Source organism: Saimiri boliviensis, chromosome 2 (assembly GCF_048565385.1).
Source record: "Saimiri boliviensis isolate mSaiBol1 chromosome 2, mSaiBol1.pri, whole genome shotgun sequence".
Lineage (NCBI taxonomy): Eukaryota > Metazoa > Chordata > Mammalia > Primates > Cebidae > Saimiri > Saimiri boliviensis.
Genome location: NC_133450.1, coordinates 199,834,862 through 199,849,815, shown reverse-complemented (window position 1 = coordinate 199,849,815; position 14,954 = coordinate 199,834,862). Strand labels below are relative to the sequence as shown.

General features: G+C 43.5%; 1 protein-coding gene across 8 annotated transcripts in view; it reads right to left on the bottom strand.

The window, feature by feature from the left end:
* ZNF462 (zinc finger protein 462) overlaps window positions 1-14,954 on the bottom strand; it is a 155,520-nt gene that overhangs the window by 87,251 nt on the left and 53,315 nt on the right. For 7 of the 8 annotated variants that reach the window (XM_074395128.1, XM_010335992.2, XM_010335993.2 and 4 more), the window contains exons 2-3: window positions 6,444-6,693; window positions 292-5,921 (exon numbers count right to left, since the gene is read on the bottom strand). In XM_074395128.1, the coding sequence (XP_074251229.1) occupies window positions 292-5,921; window positions 6,444-6,663 (5,850 nt within the window). In that variant the 5' untranslated portion in view covers window positions 6,664-6,693. The remainder of the gene's footprint in view (window positions 1-291; window positions 5,922-6,443; window positions 6,694-14,954) is intronic. The other variant, XM_074395129.1, reaches the window with a different exon arrangement.

Here is a 14,954-nt window from a genome sequence, read left to right as displayed (position 1 = left end):
GCTTCAGATAAAGCTACTTGGCAGAAAGACATACATTAGAAACCACCCCAAACCTCCCCTGGGGAGCCATGGGCGGAGTCAAAGGGAAGGAGGAGGGGAACGGGACCAAGGAGAGGGGTGAGCACAGAATGGGAGATAATCAAGCTCGAAATGTTTAATTGACTTATTGAGCTCTCTGGCAAGCTAAGTCACTAGGAAGCCTGCAGCAGTTTGGCTGGCAACGAAGAAGTGCATGTGGGCACCAGTGATGAGAGGCCTCCTGGGGGAAGGGAAATCAAAACATATCCTTACCCTCTCTTGTTTGAAATCTGCAAAAGCACCATCTGCATATTTCTGCTTGCTCAAAAGCTGTTTCCTCCTCTCCTGACGTTTGGCACGCTTCTGGAATTCCTCATTGTGAATGTTCAAGTGTGAGGTCAGCTCGGCTGTGCTTTGCAGTTTGCTATCACAGTGCTTACACTGGTAGGTGGAGTTCTGCAAGCGGGGGCCGTTGCCCAGAATGATGAAGTCCCTCTTTAGGTCCCGACTGTGGTGGTCAGTGTAATGCATGCATAGCAGCTCTGCAGTGCTAAAGGACAGCTTGAAGCATTTGATGCAACGGAAAGGGAGCCACTCGATTTCCTGAGCTTCACCCTCCACCTCGGGTTTCTCAAAGCTGCCTCTCTCCTCTTCTTCCATCAGCGTGGGCTTCTCATGCTCATCTGCATAGACGGCCGTGAAGTAGCCCCCCAACTTGCTGGCATGCTGCTTCTTTGGGAACACCCCTGGGTGGCGCTTCATGTAATGGGACACGATGCCCTTCTTGCTGAACGACTGGAAAGAACACAGGGAGCACTTTTTCTTCTCCACTGCCCGCCGAAGTTCCTCGCTCAGCTGAGGGGAGTCGTCCTTGGGCGGAGATGGGATGATCACCTTGTTGGGCTTGTCACTGATGGTCCTGGAGGCTGCCAGGCAGTGGGTGTAATACGCATCGATGTCATGGCGCTTCTGGTAATGGGCTGCCAGACCTTTGCGGATGGGGTTGGTATAGGCACACAGGGCACACTTGAAGAGGTTGTTCTTGCCTTCTGGCTGGGCTCGGACATTATTGTGCTTGATGCGGTAGTGCCTGGCAATCCCCTTCCTCGTGGAGCAGAAGTACTTGCAGAGCTGGCACCGGAACACAGTGTGGGAGACCAGGTGGGAGGTAGAGAAGTGAGAAGTGGACACGGGCTCCTCTCCCACCTCCTCCTCAGTGATGGAGACTTGGGAGGGGCTCACTTCAGTGGTCATCTCGGGCTCGAGGGGAACTGGCAGCTTCGGGGGCGACTGGGAAAAGACATCAAATTCAGGCTGATTGTGATACTTCTCGTAGTGGATTTTGAGTTTCTCCAAAGTGCCGTGTGTGTACGGACACAGTTTGCACCGGTAGGCACCATACCCTTGCTTGAAGATCCTGCTTGTCTCCTCCACGTCATTCTGGGATATGTCAGCAGACTGCTCTACATCGTGTACAAAGTCCTCAGCAGTCACCTTGATGGATGGGTGTCGCTTCTGGTAGTGGGTCAGGACGCCATGGATGCGGGTGTTGATGTATGGGCAATGCCTGCATTTGTAGACGGCACCTGGGTTGATGTCAATGTCCTGGGCAAAGTCAGCAGCCTTCACTTTCATGCCAGGGTGCTTTTTCCCATAGTGGGTGAGAAGACCGTGCAAGTTGTTATACTCAGATTGGCATACCGTGCACTGGTATGGGGTGGAAGATATGGCGGGGTTGGCTGAAGCTAGTTGCAGGCTTTTCTCTGGGGAAAGTCTTGCATCCTCTGGACATTCAGCTTCCTGCTCTGGGAGAGGGGTGGGTATACTGTTTTCACAATTTACAGGACCTGCCAACTCTTCAGATGAAAGAATGGGCTTCTCCACAGCATCTTTCTCCTTGATGATGTCCAGCAGCACTGACTCATCACCATTCATGGCCCAGGGATGGAATGCTTGGTAGTGATTGGTGATGTCCCAGATGGAGACAGCTTCAAAAACACAGTCCCTGCATCTGTAGGTTTTGGCTTCGGCTGGCATTGCGAGAGAGGGAGGGGATGGGTCTGGCCCAGCCCAGAGTTTAGTAGCCATGTAGGTGTAATCAACATAGTGCTCCGGATGCCTCCGTTGGTAATGCAGGAGCAAACCACTGGGCTCCATATGGGAGTAGATGCACCACTCGCAGTGGTAACCAGCTTCTATCAAGCCATCTAGAAATGCCCATCGCATGATGGACGTGACTGTGGCTTTCAGGGCAGGGTGGTCTTTCTTGATATGCTTCCTCAGTGCATAGAAGTAGGGGGAGGTATATGAGCACTGCCTACATTTGAGTGCTCGGAGTTTCGTTTTGTCCCGCTCTAGGTTAGAGGGGGAGACAAGCACGCAGCTGGCAGGCTTCTTCTGGTTTCGGTCACAGAGGCTTCGGATGGTGGCTGTATGCTGCCGGATCACATCTGCGTTGGCCTTGAAGTCTCGGTGCTTCTTCTGATAATGAATGAGTACCCCTTTGACCGTCCGGTTCCCGTAATCACAGTGCTGGCAAAAGAACATCTCATTCTCCACAGGAGGGCCATCTCTCTCAGAGCTGCTTCGGTTCAGCTGTTGCATGGGGGCGGGTGGCCGGGGGGAGCCTTGGGGCCCTTCGACCCCTCTCATCATTGCAGCTGTGGGAGGAGCCTGTCTGATATATTTGGCAGTGACCTTTATTTCTGGGTGTCTTTTCTGGTAGTGGACAAGCACTCCCACAACTGACCGATTGCTGTAGGAACAGTGTTTGCAGTAGTAAAGCTCAGTACTGAGGTCTGGTGGCGGGGGTTGTGGGGGGGGTGGGGAACCCATGTTGGACATTTTGGGAGACATTGGAGCACCCACCTCAAATGATAATTGAGAAAGGGCAGAGCCCCTGTCCACAGACACCATTCGCATAGTTTTCTGGATCCTAAAGTAGGAAGCCTTTTCTTCGGGGTGTTTCTTCTGATAATGAACCAAGACAGAATGCATGTTGGGGCTTGCAAACGAACAAACATCACAATCATAAACAACAACAGTGTTGACCAAAGGGTCCTTCTGATTTTCACACTCAGGACTAAAGGTCTTGGAAGGAGTGTTTTTGTTGAACGCAGCTGGCAAACCACCACCACGAGCCATGGGCGTGGAAGTCGCCATGTTCTTGGGAGCTGAATTCAGAATCTCCCTCAGGGTCTGGGATTCCGTATTCAGCCCTTCCTGCTGCTCCACGACATAGCTGGAAAATATCATTGCATTGTTGATCTTCACCGTGGGATGCATTCTTTGGTAATGTGGCATCAGGCTTCTAACATTCGGGCTCGTGTATGAACAAAACCGACACCGGTAGATCAGGTCTGAGTGATCAAAGTTGAGTACATTCATGGCTTCTGGGTGGTGCTCACCATAATGCTGCTGGAGATCCTCAAAGTTGGTATAATCGATGTAGCATTCCAGGCACCTGTACACCGCACTGTGATCATTGGGGTCCAAGATGTACCTAAAGCTGAATTTAATGTATGGATGCATTCGTTGGTAGTGGGTGCTAACACTCCGGGCAGATTTGTTGTTAAAGTCACAGTGTTTACAATAGTAAAGCCTTCCAGAGTCACCAAAGTCTGTGTTTTCATTATTGTGCTCGGTCCCATAGATGGGAGTTTGGGTATTCAGCAGAGCAGTATTGGAAACTTGGTGATCTTTCATGTTTGTTGAGGAGCCGTAATAATCCTCTTCATCTTCAGAAAGGGTGAGCTCAATCTCAGCCCCATTGGTTGCATTGTAATCGTGGGTGATGCTTCTGAAGTTGGGTTCCTTCTGGGACTCACTGGTATCTCTTGCCCATATCTGTTGGGCTGAAAAGGAAGTGGGAACCTCTATGATGGGTTCTGTCGGCTCTTCCTCCCTGTCCAACTCAACCTCTATCTCCACTTCGTTGTCTTCCTCTTCCTCTTCATCATCCTCAACATTGATCACTGCATCTTCCTGCTGTTTGGTTTGGTTAATTTTACTCTGAAGGTTGCTTGCTATCTCGTCAATCCTGGTTCTCTTCTTCACGGGCGACAAATCTAGAGGAAAGTCATTGGCGAGCTTCCTAGAGGCCTTAGCTACAAAATTGTTCTTGGAGGACAACCCAAGAATTGAGGTCTGACTTTTCTTCACAGTGTTGCTGGAAGAGGGGTGGCTGTCTGTCTCATTTTCCAATGGTAGGCTCGAGGGCTGCCCCTCGAATTTTGGCAAGTTGTCACAGAATGAATGTTTATGCTGCTGATGGACTCTTAGCCCTTTCAGAGTCGTGGTGGAGTAATTACACATGGTGCATTTGTAAGGGTGCAGAGGTGCGGCTTGTGTGGGTGGCTGTGGCTGCTGTGTTGGTGGTGGCTGTGTTTGTGGCGGGGGTGGCACCTGATGTGGTGGCTGCAGCTGCGGTGGCTGTGGCTGCTGCAGTGGTTGTGGCTGTGATGGTGGTGGTGGTGGTGGCGGCGGTGGTGGTTGCGGTGGCTGTTGTTGCTGCAAGGGATCCAACATGACACCTGACTTTCTACCATTGATGCTTGAGCTCTCATAAGACACCACACCTTCATTCAGTGAGGAAGAAATGCTTTCACTCTGGGAATTCACAGCATCCCAATCTGATGTACCCGTGTGACACTGTTTGTGAGCCCCAAGTTTCAATGAGCTCTTGCAAGTAAACGGACATTCGTCACATTTGTAGACAGCTGTCTTTCCAGATAAGTGGATGTTTTCTATGTGACGGGAGATGCTACGTCGATGCATGGTGAGGAAAGGACAAAAGGGGCACTGGAACCTATTCATGAATCTTCTAAATGGAATCCCCTTGGTCTCCAATAATTTGTTGCCATCTGAGCCCATCAGCTGCTCTGCAGACAGGCCTGATGTCTGGTGATCCATAGCATTTAAACCATTCTCACTGTCTATTTCATTTAACTCTTCATCAGAACTAGAGTCATTTAGCATGCTGTTAGTTTCCAGGTCAGCAGAAGAATTGGTCATATCAGTCATTCCATAACGGGATCTCTCTGCCAAGTTAACTAGACCAGAATTGTGAGGTGACTTCGGCTTCATCTGAGGGTAAGACATGGGAGAAAACTTGGAAGCTGAAGAAGAATTGGGTCTCATGATGGAGTTGCCTATGGAGCCCCTGAAGTTGGAGACGGTAGTATTGGGTATCTCTCGGCTTGCAGCATTCATGGTTAGATAGGTGGAGTTGGAAGTGGGGCTGGGGGAATTTTTGTTCGGCACATCAGGTAGATTAGTCCCTTCTTGCTGCTGTCTGAGACTGGAAAGGATCTTGACCATACTGCGGTGTTTCTTCATCATGTGGTCACACCAGCGTTCTCGGCGGGGGGTCTGGTAGCTGCACCACTCACAACAAAAGTTGCCTCGGGATTTGGTCAAAGGCTTGACCATAGACTCTAAGATGCTGCGCTCCACAACTTCTGCTGGCAGTTCCTTGCAGGGGTCCTGCAGGGATATGGGCGGAACCACAGGGTCTGGCATTGGAGCAGGAGCAGGTGGGGCAGCAGCGGTCTCCTTCAAATTGTTTTTGTGATACATCTTCTGATGCTTAATTATTCTTGCCCTTCTTGGTGACTTGTATGTGCAAAACTGGCAAGAGAAGACCTTTCCAAAACCCTCGTGCATCATGATGTTATAATTTAAGGATCCTGGGATGGGGGGTCCTGCCGAACTCCCTTCAGCTTGAGCTCCATGGACCTTTCTAGTGTGTTCTATGAGGAGGTTTTTTGACCTGAAGTAGCGTACACAGAACTTGCATTGAAAAAACTTGTTTGTTGGTTTGGGATTAGCGGCAATATGCTGACCATAATATCCTGGACTGTGGCTATAGTAACTTCCAGTCCCCAGTGCAGTTGCATTTTGACCTAAAGAAGAAGCATAAGGAAAGTGAGAGGTTTAAACAAAGCAGAAGAGAATTAAGACATTCAATCATGCAAATCAGTACCATCCAATTATTCTTCATTGCTAAACATCACACGCAAAAGGCCCGGAGTCTCAAGATGAGGCCCTGAAGAGTATTTGCGAAGCATCAATGAACCTACGTGTATTGCACCTTCTCATGGATAAAGATGCAATGCACAGCTTTAGGTATCCTCCTCGTCTCCATAAATGAGCCACACAGCTATAAAAATATAAGTTTCATAAATTTTAATACTTTTTCTAGAATTTTCCAAGCTACTACCCTGTTCTCAAAATGAAAAAGTAGGATATGTAAGGAAGCTTTTGAAAGGATAACCACCTAAGATACTCAAGAAGAGATACATGATGCCCAAATCACAAAAATGGCTAGCAAAGCACAAGAAACTATTAAGAACCATGGCTATAGGCTAAAAGGAAACAAAAGCAATTAAAATACATCGGACATGCTGAGTTTAGTATAGATTTACCTGATAAATCTTCTGCAATGGCAAATTCATCCTTTATAGAAGAAAACTCCACCTCTGTTTGATTACTGGCATTCATGGACCCGGATCGTGGCTCATTCGCATTGTCCTCAGCAACATCAGTTGGCTGCAGAAATGCCGTATGGACATCCTGAATGTGTGCTTTGAGATCTTCATAAGACGGGGCTCTGAAATCACAGCCATCACACTGAAGCACCTCCATGATCTGGGTCTACCCTCTCACATTAGGAACCTGTGGCAGAAGTCAGAACAACACATCTTAAGGAATGCACTAATCACATACCTCGAGCTGATGGAGCTATACATCCATTAACGGGAAAACATTCCAGTATCAGTAGATTTCTCTTACTGGACTTTGCCAGTTGGAACAGTGGCTAAAGACAGGCAATCAGACATAATGGAGATGGTGTCCTTGACTTCATAACTTCAAAGAAGGAAAGAAACCAGATAAACATTTTCTTGCTTGATGTATCTTCCAATGCCATTTGTCAAGGAAACGCTTAATACTTCAAAAGTTTTAGAAGTTTCTGAGTTTCTCCACTGAATCCAAATTTCTTGGTAACTTAATATTGGCTTTGGTTCTGCCAATATTATTAAAAAGAAAATATTGGACTCATTTTCTTTTTAAACTGGAACTATCTCAAAAGTAAAGAGGATGTTCACACAGAAGAAAGGGAAAATTTCAACCTTCATTAGCTGTTTATTTAATATTATTACCTTGGTGTTTTATCACCAATGTAGCATTTAATCTTGTGAGTGGAGACAGAGTGTTTTTACTATAGCTTTTCTTATTTTAATAACTTTGCTGATGTTGGGGTATACCTCTCTTTCCTTCCTTCTCCAAATAGTTTAGTTGTGGGTTTTTTTTTCCATGAGCTAAATGACTATTTGATCTTTTACGACCTACCAATTATAACCTAACAGCTTCTTCAATCTAATTAGGTCATAAAATATTTCTCATGAGGTTTTCAAACAACCAACTTTGGATGACAATCCAGTTTCTGTTTAAAAGTTGCACCTTGGCACTTCAATTTGAATTAAGACAACAGAAACTTGCATTTTTGAAGAGGAGCTTCTAAGTCATGACTTTTTCTTTTTCCACTTCTTTCCTTTACAAACATGAAGTATATACCTGGATGCAAAAAGCTGTGAACCTCCTGTGGAATAAATCAAAACTTGCCCAGCTACCTTCATTCTGCTATTTACTGTATGAATGAAATATACAGAAAGCTTCATACTAACTGAATGGAGAGACCCACCATCAAGAAGTCAAACATATATTAGAAAGGTGGAGTCCTTCCTATCTTAATGTGTATCTGAAATTGAGATACACTGTTATTATCTTAATAAGTTACTTCATTAAGATCACCACAAACTCTACTCAGTCACTGTAATCTAGAACCAGATGTCCAAGAACTAATGCTGTAGCCAACATATTTTATGATGTAATACTCTATACTTTTACTGTAAAAGATAAACTATTTCTGCAGGAAGAAAAAAGTCCAGTAATAATATGTCTATGTAGTGAAAGCAGTCATCACACAAGGATTTTCTATCAAAGAATGTTCCTCCTGATCGCCTGCTAAAATAACTTCTGGCAAGTCCAGTTCTGGACAGACTGAGCTTGCAGAGTGAGCCACAGATATTTACCTCCTCTTCTTTCACCCAGCAATTTATCCTTTTTCAATAAACATTGAACTGTGCACCAGACTCTTTTCAGCTAAGTCTCAATATTCCAGATACACAAGCTTTTATGTCTAAGCACCAACCCAAATTGTGTGGAAGAGGTTGCTATCAGCTCTGGATCAAATTACAGCAGTCACTGAGGCCCCACCCCACTTCTCCTTTCGCACAGTCCATTAGACCTGAAAACAAATTTTTCCATGGTGCAGACAACTCCTGCATTTAGAACACTTCACAGAAAAAAGCAGATCATCCAGTGTGCACTCCCCATCCCCCAAGCTTAGTCCTTTCATCTCAGCCAAACAAGCCACAGCTCTGCTGAATGTGTTTATCACACTTTCAAGAGATATGAGCTCCTGCGTCACTGAAGCTCTAAGACTCACTAAGCTGCCCTAGTCCTCTGAGCTTTAGGGGCAGCCATTTTAGCTCAGAGCTTCTCCTCCGTGCACAACATGGCTTCTCCTGGATTCTGCTAGGCTAACAACCAGAAATGAATGCTAGAAGAGCAGGCTAGGCTCCTCCTATGCTCTTCTCTTCCCAACAAAGAATTAACTGTTTTCATTTCTCTCTGAAAAGCAGCACCTTTCTCCTCCTCAAATGTCATTCACCAAGATCTCCAAAGGTTCTTTTATTCCATGATTGATATGCTGGTTCGTTAGTCCCAGCAGAGCTCTGGTCAGAGCAGGATGACCCTGGGCCAGATCCTGCTCTACACCAGGATTTAGGGGTGCAGTGGGGGGACCTCCAGAATGCCTTGGCTTCTTGGGAGTCGTCCTTCCATACACAGAAGACATACCATCCGACTCTGCTTGCCAGATTCCAAAGTCTAATGACCTTTGTTAATCACCAGCCAGTCTGTCTGCATCAGCAGACCCTGCCAACAGACACACCCTTCAACACAAAGGCTGTAGCTATTCCTTTTAAAGGAGGTTCTCTGAAAGCTCCATTGTGTAGCAGAGAGGAAAACAAAATCTCTTCCCTTCAAAACTTCAAGCCTTTAGAAATAATGCAACAAAAGGCTTTCTGCTGTGTGTCTTTTGGAAAGTTTGAGCCTGATTTGCACAACATCAACAAAAGTTACGGTTCTGCAGAAGGCAAGCAGGGCACCTTCAGCATTAAGTCATCCACCTAGAGATGAAATTCATCTCTCTCTGCAGTTCTCTAATATCTAATATTTCTCGATGCCTTCTGAACCTATTATCAAGGATGCTAACTTCACTGCACACAAACAAACTAACAATCTCCTTGTTCTGCTACAAAGGAGATTAAAGGGTTATGAGATCAGAAAAAGACCCACTGATTTGAAAAAAGAAGAGATGATGAAAGTGATTTCCTAATGGGTTCTAGCTTTCATGTTGTTGCAGTCTCTGACTCAAAAATAGCTCAGAGCCTTAGAAGAGGTTAATCTCCAGGCCGCTGAGAGAACCAGCATAAGATAGAGCCAATGGCCTTCAATTTCATGTCTGTACCAAGTACAGAAAGGAGGATGTAGCCCATTTTGAAAGCCATCTTGCCTTTGTGTACACATTTCTCCTGAAGACGCTGACAGAAATTGCCGGCATGGCCCAATCACAGAGATAGAAACTTGATGTGTTTATGAGACGGTGCACGGGCACATGTGCAAAAAATGAGATCAAGTGGAGAAGGGAGTAGGGAAGGACAGAGACACGGAAACACTGGACATGAGGGTGACCCCTTCACCAACCACAGTATGTTTTCCCAGCAGACGGTAATCCTCTAAGAAACCAAAACTGAGAAAAAAAAAAAAAAAAGGGTGAGAAATAAGCTCTGCATATTTGACTGCTTCATCAGTCCCAAAGAACAGCAACCCTAAGAGGCTAACCTAGTCACTGCTATAATATTATGATTTTAAATTAAAAGCTTTGATCTCATACCTACTTACTTCATTTAATAATACCATGATTATGAAATCAGCAATATACTTTTTTTCTTACCAAAATCAGCAAAATCAAAAGAAGAGAGGAAGTTCCTGAACTAACTAAAAACAGCCTATTTCAAAAGGTCATGAGATGAATCTACAAATCGAACAAGCACCTCTGTCTCTTACCCCAGATGTATCTCCAGGCCCTTGAAGGTCACATAGGCTTCAGATGCCTAGACTTTAAACACCCCTCATCATGATGCCTGCAAGGTGAACACAGGTTCATTCTAAAATAACTAGCACCTAACGTGACTGGCCCTCCTAACATGAAACCCCAGACCATCCTAATTATGCGCTGCCTTTCGTACCACTTACTGGTTGCTGGTTTGATCAGTTTGCATTTACAATTTGAGGATTTCAGAATGTGAGGTTTTGACGGGAAACTCAAAATCTAATTGTTTATGTTTCACAAACTCTTGAAGACATAAAGAATATTCAGAGATGATGTCAGAGATTTCAAACATACATACAGAAATGGATAACAATAAATTATGGACAAAGGCTGCTCATTTTCAATCTTAAGAACACCAATTTTAATTTATACCACCAGCCACCTACTTTCTGTGCTCAGAATTCCAGGGATCCATTATGCCTCATTTTCCCTCCTGTGAAGGAGGAAGACCAACCACAGCTTCATCGTCCATCCTTCCAACTTACTGCTCAGATGTAACAGGAGCATGGAGGCGTTGATGCTGTACAGCATTCCTACGGCCTCGCCACCATCACTCGGTCCAGGTCAGCTTGGCAAACACTGCTCTTTAGTTTGAGGGCCCAGGAGCATAAATGAGGTCCTCAAGTAAAAATCCCAGCTGTCTTCAGGAAGTGACCAAATTAAAAGGCATAGGCCTTGTCTGGATCTAACCTGTTCTCTGACTGAAGGACTGCAGCCCAGAAATAAAGCTGTGAAGTACTACAGCCATGTGATTCAGTAGCAACTAATTATAACCTTCAAAGCCTTTGAGAAATAGAACCAGAAACACCATAAGGTGCTTTTCCTCTGTCCACTCCAGAAACCTACTTTCATTTATAAGACACTAAACTCCCCAGTTCTCCGCAATCATAATGCTAATAAAAGGTTCTCATTAGCACCTGTTGTTTGAACTTTTGTTAGTTTCCTTTCTTATGAATGGAAAACCAATTATCCAAGGACAGGTAATAAAATACATAAATTCTGGAATAGTTCAGCTAGAAAAACAGAAAAATCAAGAACCTAAAGATCACTGTAAAAAATGTATTTGCAGATCAGAAACTGTTGATATGCTGAGGTCAAAGAGTTGTGATGTGTACTGAGAGGTTAATATTTTTAATTGCAAGCCCCAGGACGTTAAGATGAAAAATGATTTTTTAAAAAAAGGCACTAGTAGATTTGTGAATGTTGGGTTGATATTCTTAGCAACAAAGGGAGTTTTATGTCACTACTAATCATTTACTCTTGTTATGGCTGAAGAGGAAGGTCTAATAATTTAATAATCATTTAAAACATCTTTCCACACAGTAATAAAATGAAAAGTTGAGGTGAAATCTCTTTCAGGAACAGTAGTTATGGAATCAAAACTACAAATGCAAATATAGAATGTCCAAATAAATATATATATAATTAATCACATACATATATGTGTAATTAACTTACTTGATTTAACTTGAATTCATATATGGGCATATGCCCTCCTAATTTAACAAGAGCTGAGGCAGAATCAGTTTTTTTCTGAATAAATACAAATGACATAGGTACTAGTTCCATGTTATAGTGTAAAAAATAAACCAAGTAAACCAGCAAGCAACTTCCAACAACAAATACCTCCAACAATCCCATAGCAACTGGTACTACTATAGATTCTAGCCCACCACGTGGTCTTCAATCCTATCAAATGTTTTATACTGTTTGCTACATGATCTAAGCAGTTCTGTGTACTATTGGCAATTCATCATACTAATGAAAGGTTTAACATATCAGAGAGGATAAATAATTAAGGAATTCAGAAGGGAGACACAGCTGTTCTTCAAAACCAAATTTTCAGAAGAGAAAGAATTAATTTGGAATCACATATGTAACCCCCAATATGAGACTGAATTTAAATAGTAGCAGGGAAATACCATGAGACCAAGTCCTGCCAATGCATGTGGCCTCTGTTGTATACAGTTGGCCTGGTCCATCTGTGGGATCTTGTACATAAGCACAAAGTCTGAAGCAGGTAATTTGCAGATTAATAACCCAGTCATCTACTGGCCAAGGATGCTAGCCTTCAGGTTACTTTTTATTTTAGGTCTGTTCTGCATAAAGTTTTCAAGTGCTACCGAGTACATTGGAGTACTATTTCTTAATAGATACCTTTGGGATCATCATTAAAATAAAATGAGCATCTAGGGAGGTAATCCAAGGGGCTAAAAATGTTGGATATGTAAATAAGAAGTGATTCCAGCTGAGTGACCTGTTATGAAAGCAGGTAGTGAGTGTCTCATACAGAAAGAGATACTACATACCTTCTGGAGAATTCATGCATTCCTTTGCAATGATATAAGGCTAATTGAGGCCAACAGGCCAATAGGCAGTCTGCCAGCTCTCCTGTCCTTCGGAAAGGAAGCATGTGATTTGAATAAGGAGATAAAAGGAGAGAAGGGACAAGAAAAGAAAGGGAGGAAGCAGGGTGATATCTCAGTAGCTTTCAGACTTCATTGTCTGTAAAGGGGAACTTGGGCTGGATAATTCTAATTCTGAGAAGCAACTTGACAATTTTCTTGAGATGTGGCTTAGAAACAAAACAAAACAAACTGAAGATGCCTCCCTCTCACAGAAATTCTCAAAATGCAACCATGATAAATGAGATTCCAGCTCATCATGTCCTTTCAAATGATGGGAACCCATTCTTGTTGTCCCAAGAATGAGAAAGTGAGAAATAATAAGTCTGGAGGAATTCTCTGAAATGTCATGGGTTCAGCAGGAAGTTCCTTGGAAACTCTGCAGCCGTTCTTGCCCTTGTACTTAGAACAAGAGAGAAGTGATTTCTCTCCTCCAGAGCTAAACCTTGCCCAAACAGCAGAGACAGAAAATCACGGTGCTCCTTTACCGACTCTTCAGAATGCTGGCTGGGTTTCTACAGACACTTTTCACACAAGAACTCTCATTATAAAAATTGTAAAATTAAAGGGAAGTTGCAGATACGCTGTTGGGTCTTCATTACAGAACTGATTAAGACGCAGAGTAAGCAGAAGCTGCAGGAAAAGTCATATTCCACATCATGAAGGACCAAGACATGGATTGAGAACTTTCCCTGGGGGCCAGTTGAGCCTTGGGGGTGTCTTCGTGGCCCAGAGTGTTCGGGGCTCACAAGATTTAGCCAAACATATCAAGTCTCAATTCTACAGACTGAGTGAATGAATTCAGAAACCATTTTTAACAACTTACTTTGTTTTCTATTACTATGCAAAGAAAAAAAAATGATGTATGGTCATTGACTTGTGGAGGGTGTGAGGAAGTTTTGCTGAAATAACTTCTTTTATCTGGGGAAAATCTCAATCTAATCTCTCTCAGACTTACTCACTTTTGTGTGCTCATCATTTGCTCAAAATATTCAGACAATTCACTTCCTTTAGATGAGAATGATTCTGAGTCTGCCTCCATCAGTGGCAGGCCCTGATGTAATAACACTTCCAGTCTATTTTCTTACAGCAGACAAAACTGATTACCTAAGTCTGGCACCTGGATCTGTCTGTCTGTGTGTCTTTCTCCAAACCATGGTTTCTAATATAACTACCCCATGAAGATAAAGTCCTAACCAGTCTGCTTTCTGAAAAGGCAAACACTGCCTGGGCCTATGTAGACCACAAAGGCTTTCAAGTCCTCCTACCCAAGGAGACTGATTTTTTTTTCTTCCTCTTGGCTTCTGCAGGCAGAAGCCATTAGAAGGCTGTCCTTCTCTCTTATCAAACTAACCAACTGGCCCATTCAGATCCATTAGTTTTCCTATCCTTGCTTCAACACATTAATGCAACCCTATAGCAGGAAAAACATCATATGTGTTTCTATATGGGACTGGAAGATACCCTAAAATTAGAATTTTTTTAAAAAAATCAAAGCCAAGAAATTTCTTTTCTCTTGCAATCCCCAATCCAATCTACTTTCAGCAAGTAAGTTTATCCCTGAAAATTCCTGCATCCCAACAACCAAGCAGAAAGCTCAGACATTTGTCCACCAACACAACAGTAGACTTTATTACCAGGTGAAAATACTACAGTGCTCAGTTAAGTAGCCAAGCCTCACATTTCGTAAATCCAAATGATAAATCCCACTTTTGCCCAACAAAGTTTCATTTTTTAGCATATTCACTATTGAGCTGTTTAAAAAAAAAAAAAAAAGGCATACAGAAATGCCTAGCCAGCCAATTAAGGAATTTGTTCTCAGGTCACTAAAACCAAAAAGTGACAGTAGGTATGATGTCTCTGCCTGCCATCTTCACCTTGAGAGCAAGTCTTCTGAGGCCCTTACTTTGATCATTTTGCTAAATGAAGAGATTAGATCATGATATTCAACCTTTTTGTACAAAGGACCTGTTTTACAAGATTTTCTTCTCTTATTTTGTAAGACTTTTTCCTGATTAAATTCATTCCCTTACATTTTATTATTCAGAGACATATAAATGCCAGTCTCCATGTGACTGTCTTCTTATAAATTAAGTCCCAGGCTCAAAGATTCTATTCCCCATGGGGCTTTCCTTGACAAATCTATCTACAGTTAGCCACCACTCACAACCCCTACACAAAATTGAAACCCCTACTCACAACACCAACCCACACAGTTTCTCACTACCACAATACACTACTTTATTTCCTTCACTTTTGGCATGACCCTTGTTCGTTTTTGGTCTGTCTTC